The 6,763-nt window shown below is 42.6% G+C and overlaps 1 protein-coding gene across 1 annotated transcript; it reads right to left on the reverse strand.

The window, feature by feature from the left end:
- Positions 1-2,170: 2,170 nt before the first annotated feature.
- On the reverse strand, positions 2,171-5,801 carry LOC106642760 (CCAAT/enhancer-binding protein). The gene is made up of 2 exons (XM_089592048.1): positions 4,981-5,801; positions 2,171-4,935 (listed from the first exon to the last, which is right to left on the reverse strand). Exons 1-2 carry the CDS (start codon positions 5,398-5,400, stop codon positions 4,126-4,128), a joined length of 1,230 nt encoding a protein of 409 aa, XP_089448174.1. The 5' UTR covers positions 5,401-5,801; the 3' UTR covers positions 2,171-4,125.
- Between the last annotated feature and the right edge of the window lie 962 nt (positions 5,802-6,763).

The raw sequence follows: 6,763 nt of genomic DNA on the forward strand, positions 1-6,763 counted from the left end.
ATATTAATTCTAAATTTTGTCTTTATAATAGCTACACACCACAGCTGTCACAAATTTGCTTTTCAATGATGTTTTTGAGTTTGTCATAATTACAAATAAATACTCAAGGGAAGGATGTTTATGTATTCGTGACGTCACAAATGTATCGACCAATAGAGAGTGTTTTGGAATCCCGTGAGATACTATTCAATTTTGAGCATCTTCAATAATTAAATTTTTGTAATGAAAATGGCATAAAACAATTGTAAAGAAAATCAGAGGTCTAGATTCAGAAAATAATTAGTTTGAAATTCATGAGAAATGCTAGTTATCAAGACTCTTGTAACAGTGCCACCAGCTAATTCCTAAGCTCAATATCTAACTTTAACATGCATGTACGTTAACGTAAACGAAAATTTATCAATTTCCATGAAATATCTACGTATCTTACTTTAATCACGATTGAAATAAGCATTCACGTCATCTTACCTTTGTTTCTCTCATGTAAGTAACAACAAACCAAAAAAAAGTTCAATCTATCAAAAAAAAAAAAAAAAAAAAAAAAAAAATTAATTAAACATAACAGTGTCACAACTGCGTTTATGATATACGCGTTTTTCAACTTGCCGCCGTGCCGTTACTCTACCCCTTTTGACACGATCACTTTGAAACATTGCGTTGCACGTTTTCATGATGATATCTGGTAAAAAATTATAATAAATTAAAGATAATTGATGCCTATCAGTAGAATTTGAAGAGTCCTCAAGTATGTTCCAATCGATTATCATTTTCGATTGATTTTTCCGTGCGATAAAGAACTTTATTGCCTATCACAACGTTGTCTTTTGAAAAAAAACGCACGGCTTGCAACACAGATTTCATCACTGGTAGAGTTCTAGATTTTTCACAAAACATGGAAAATCTTAATTATCAAAATTTATAACAAAAAAAAAATTATTAAAAAATATATTATTAATTAAAATTATACACTTATGATCCGAATGCCCTATAACCAATTAAAATAATAATTATTAGGAAAATCTTTCTACTCCAAATCACTGAAAATTTTGATAATTACTTGTAAATACCTCTGAATATGAAGTGTACGTGATTTTTCGAGTACTTTGGTTTTATCCACGAGTAAAAAAAAAAGGTACCACTAAGGATCAATTTTTTAATGCAGATAATAACATAAATTATTGTACTTTTTCCCAGACTTATGAAGCTGAATTTTTTTCTATTTCATGAAGCTAATAAACGTAAGAAAAAAACTCTCGTTGGCTTCTACGTCATTTCTAAAATACAATGTGACAATCTCTCGATATCATTAAAAAATCTATTCCCCCGTTCAAGATATTTGCATGGAAATGTATGTTCTCAAAACACACACTTTTGCGGTCCCTGAACAGCGACTGCACATATATGCCGCAGACCAACGGTACTTTACGGGAAGAAGAAATTTCCAGAACCTTTGAAAATTTTAAACTAATAAACATCCAACTCCTCGTCGTTGAATATTTTCGTCTATAGAAGTACGAAAGAAGTATTAGAAAAAATGACGAACTTTTTCTACAAAAGTTTTGTCTGTCCGCATAATATATGGCAATGGTGACAAATGTCGAAGAATCTCATCAATGATGGACGAAGGGTTTTCATGACAACCATTGACCTGTGAAATGACATTGGAAGTATGGTAAAATTTATGTTTCGCTTACGCGCATCTTGAGACGGCTGTTACATTTTATTGCAGTAAGAAAATAAAGAAAATGCGCGATGATTATCTTGATTATTTTCTTCTGCGCGGTAATCGGCTGACGTATGGCGCACCGAGCCCAGTGGTCGATGAACGGACGGCGCTACAGCCGCGGTGGTGTTGGTCTATTTATTCACTCGGCAACAAAACTCGATGTCGTGACTCATGCTTATGCTCAATGAGTTTGTGGAAACATGTTCATTACATCTTTTGCTCCAAATCGTCGTCACGCGACTCTGGTACTCGTGAGGTTTGTCAAGTATACCTTATACTTACTTCGTAAATGCATTTTTCCTTTGCTTTCTTCGATTTATGTGTTGTTTTGAGAAGGGAAAATTAATTTTTGCAGCAAAGTCGTACAATTCGGCAAAGTAGGTTTTTGATGAGGATGAGTTTGTAAGGGGCATGTGACAAGAGAAAGACAACTGTTTCGTAAATTTTATATCAAAATATATTTGTGCATAGACAACATGACAACTGTGAAGGGTAATTCGTATACCCTTTTATTTCCGTCGTCTTTCGTATACACACTTGCACACGCAGCAGCTCTCATTCCCGCATTATACCGCATTTGCATTAGGTACACGTGAATTTTTCATTTCGATTCATTGAACCCTATTAGACGCGCGAATCTCATCAAAAACGTCTCTCTCCATCATTTGCGCTCACAATGTACGTGGTCGCGTGTGCGGACAATAGTTCGTATTTGCATTATCTATCATTTCCTCGCTACTTCCTCTAATACCTGTCTGCAAATACGCAACACTTGAACGCACACGCGTTAACATTGTCGTACTGGTAAAGCACATATCCATGTATGTATATAAATACACATGCACACATATCATTTTATACTCATATTATATATTCTCTATGATATAATATACATTTATGGATAAAGAAATAGTAATAGTAATAATAATGATGATGATATTACTAATATTAATAATAACGACCACTTTCTTTACAAATATATATATTTATATATATTTAACTTTGTTTCGCAAAAAAAAAGAAAAAAAAAAAAAAAAAACCCTACACGTGGTCTATAAATTTTTTAATCTCACTCGCTCGCACAGAACAGCCAACAGTCGAACGAATGAACAATGAAGCCCGCTTCACACGTTACGGTAACTGGTTTCGGGGCATTAAAAGTCCCAATGGTAACGCTCGCCACGTTATTTTACTCTCCTTCAATACACAGGTATATAAGCGCGTGTCAAAATTTCATCCATACCTTTACGGCGCTCTCACCGTCATCCAATGCACATCGGTTTAATTTTGTATTTCACAGTTGCACGTTACGTTACATCTTTCACTTTCTCGTTCACTCTCACACTTCCGTCATCCGTCGCCTCATTATTCCCGCGCCACACCACCACCTCATTTACATTCCTTTATTGATGCGCCTTTGAGAAAAATTTATTTCGGCCTACAAAAATATATACATGTACGTACACTCGAATACAAATGTGCGCACACACATGTGTATATATATATATATGTATATATATATATGTATATGTATATATACGTATGACGCGCGTGTGTATAAGTATCGATAAAAAAAAATATAACATGTTACGAATGATCACACTGTTGTACTGCACTGACACGACGGGCGGCGAATTCTTGCGGGCTTTGAAAGTTGCTCTTCGTGTCGCACGACAAATATACATGTATACCTGCCACACGAGAGAGTCGCCGCCACGAGTCAGGTGTATGTATAATAAAATATATTATAATAAAAATAATAACTATACGTACGAGGGCAAGGGCGCAATGGGTCTCGTTTCGAGGGGAGTAAGAGAGAGAGAGAGAGAGAGAGAGATCTCGGAAACATGTCCAACCCGTGATTAATCAGCCCCTATCGTACGGTCGCTCTGCTATATTTGCATCGTCAACGATTCGTACAAGTGTAGCGAGCGTCCTCCCTGCACCGCGCGCACCTTAGTCTTTTTTCCAGTCGATGAGCATCAAAGTTGCATTACAATCGCTAAGGAGTATTGGTGTAAAGTGTGCGCGCGTGCCTCTAACGTGGAATCGGGGCACAAGTATTTCATGTACTTGGGCGCAATCGAGACGTTAGTGCGTATTTCATGAGTCGGGGCAATAGCGCCCAGTCTTGAGGTGAGAGAGAAAATAAAATATAAAAATAGGTAGTACGATGAGCGACGTCGCGTTCAAACGAAAAGAGAAAGGTACGAGAGAGTCCAGGGCAAGGGGGGAAAAGGGGGACCGCACAAAAAAAGGGGGTCCAAGACCCCCACGCACCGGCGAGGATGCACAAGAAAACAAAAAAAAAAACAAAAAAAAACAAAAAACAACTTGACAATGTTGCTATCACTTGTCCGTCGTCGTCGTTGTCAAGATGATATTGTTTTCCGGCGTCGCTACATCGGTGGTCCGGCCACGTGCTGCTGGTACTGGTCCAGGTGCCTCGTGATCTCCCGCTGAAGCTGCTCGGGCACGCCGCCTACGCTACTGAAGAGCGAGCGCAGGACGTTCAGCTCCTCGGAGAGTATTTCGACCCTCTTGCGCAGCATGTCGTTGTCCTTGACGAGCTGCTTGACCCGCTCCTCGGTTTCGCGCGAGCGCACTTTCGCCTTCTCACGGCTTTTGCGCACCGCTATGTTGTTGCGTTCCCGGCGCCGGCGGTACTCGTCGCTCGCCTTGTCGACGCTTTTATTCTGCTTCCTCGAGCCCGATGATCCCCCGTGGCCGTGAGCCCCGGACAGGCCGTGGTGTTGCTGCTGGTGCGCTTGCAGCTGGTGCGCCAGACCCACCCCGACGGCCGAGGCCACTTTGAGGCCCCCCCGGACCGGCTGTTGGCCGTTGTTGGCCTGCTGCTGCGGCTGTTGCTGGTGAATCGCGGCGACGACGGGGTGTCCGGGCACCGTAGTTGGCGTCAGGGTGGTAAAAGTCGGGCCGGTCGTGGCACCGGAAAATGGCCCCGGCACGTTGGCGGCGGCAGGGTTGTAGGCACCCGGGGCGTACTGCTGACAGTGCCGGCGATAATCGGCGGGGTCGAGCGGCTCCTCCTTTATGCTCGGCGACTCGCTGCTCGAGTTGCTGTTGCTGTCGGTGCAACTGTTGCTGCCCTGGTGGTAGCTCGCCGCGCTGTGCACCGGTTGGGGCATGTACGCGAGGGTCGTCGACCGGGGGTAGCCATTGGTCCCGGGCAGTCGAGCCTGCTTGAGCTGCTGCTGTTGGTGCTGATGGTGCTGGTGGTGCTGCTGCTGGCCGGCGCCGTTGTTCAACATGTCGAGGAGACCATCGCTGAACTGCGAGTCGTCGATCAAGCGCTCGAGATCCAGCGAGATCTCTGGATTATTCAAATCCGTCAGCTCACCGGCCGTGTTGGCGCAATGCTCCGCATACTGTTGATGCACGCTCGCCTTCGAGGCTGACACTTTACTCACGCCATTCGGACCCTGGTGTTGATTGTGGTTCACCTGAAGGCTCGAGTTGTTGTTGTTGTTGTTGTTGTTGCTATTGTTGTTGTTGCCACTGTTGTCGTTGTTGTTGTTGTTGGCATTGTTATGCGTGCTGTTGTGATTGGCCTGACCACCGATCAGCTGGTTCGATTTTTTCAACTCGATGGCGGGCTGCTGCTGCTGTTGGCCCATTTGATGAGCTTGCGTGTCGTACATATTTGGTGAATCCATCACACTCGCAGGAGCCTCAGGAGAACATTACCGCTTACTGTTGCGTGGCCAATTTTTTTTTATCACTCACACTCACACAATGAAAACGAAAATAATTTTCTTTTCTTTCTACAACAAACTCGAGCTACGATAGGATTGATTGAGAAAAAAACAAAAAAATGACAAACACTGCTGTCAAAATTTAAATTCCCCGAGCACGAGTTTTCCGAAGAAGCACTGAAAACTTGGCTCTCGATAGGAGCTTGCAACTCGCGTTGACAACACTACCGAGCGAGTGCCCAGCCAACTGTGGTGTCGCACGTGCGGGAGAAGTTTACCTACTTCAACCGTGTCGTACAGCTGACTGGCCGACTATGCCGGGCAATGATCCTCGATCCGACTCGGGGAACAGTTGGCGTGCAACTGAGCGCTTCCACGGCATGTCGCAAGCTTTCAATGTAGCCAAGAGGGCAGCGCGCGCTCTCCCGGTATCCCCTCCGCGCCTCCACCAGAGAGCCCGTTCTGTCGATCCGATTTTCTCTCTTTCTCATCCTCCGTATGCTTACCCCCCTCCACCCGCGTGTCGTCCTCACTCGGCCCCTGATGGTAAGCCAACTTTTTCGGCTGGGTATCACGTATACACCTATACGTACACCTATGCACCAATATATATATATATATATATATATATATATGTATATTTATTGTCCGTCGGCGAGCTGACGGAGTGGCGGGTCTGGCGAGTGCTATCTTACTATCTCCTTCTCTCTTTTGTTATGTACCTATACACAAGTATATGTCAACCTATCACACGATAGGGGCATCGTTCTATACGCTAGTATTTTATAACCAATGTACAATATCTATACGTACACGTGTAGGTGCTTTCGCTCTTTTTCACCGCGCCTCTAGCTCCACTTCCTCTCCTCGACCACGGAGTTGGTTATAAAGCGGCTCTGATTTGTTTTTGTTTCTCCACTATAATTGCCACCTTGCACGTTGTACCGTAAGTATAGGTATACTTTTTTTTTTTTTTTTTTTTTTTTTTTTTTATGTATACAACGCAGTGTCGAACATGTCCTTTTTTTTGTTTAGTATTGAACACTTGAGAAAGGGATGATCAGAAGGATGAGTTGGATTAGGGAGAGAAGGGGGAAATTAATGTTTTATGCGAGCTCCATATCTTTGTAAGGTACGGACACTACAATTTAACTTTTAGAATTGGAAAGCGATTTGAACACAATTGATTCAAATGCTTACCGCAGCTGACGTGTATACGCTGCTGATTGTAGAAGCTGCACCTCGTACCTATGCGTACTATATATATATATATATATATACTGGTATAATTATAATATCGGCTAGACGTTATCGATATTTTACT

This window comes from Copidosoma floridanum, unplaced genomic scaffold, assembly GCF_036245765.1.
Source record: "Copidosoma floridanum isolate Cflo_tuat_1 unplaced genomic scaffold, Cflo_Japanese_pri ptg000001l, whole genome shotgun sequence".
Classification (NCBI taxonomy): domain Eukaryota; kingdom Metazoa; phylum Arthropoda; class Insecta; order Hymenoptera; family Encyrtidae; genus Copidosoma; species Copidosoma floridanum.

What these genes read in the sequence shown, in the direction of transcription:
- LOC106642760 (XM_089592048.1), bottom strand. Translation starts at nt 5,400, where the DNA reads ATGGATTCACCAAATATGTACGACACGCAAGCTCATCAAATGGGCCAA. An exon ending in TCGACATGTTGAACAACGGC is followed by an intron (nt 4,936 to 4,980) that starts GCCGGCCAGCAG and finishes CACCAACAGCAG; the next exon opens with CAGCTCAAGCAGGCTCGACT.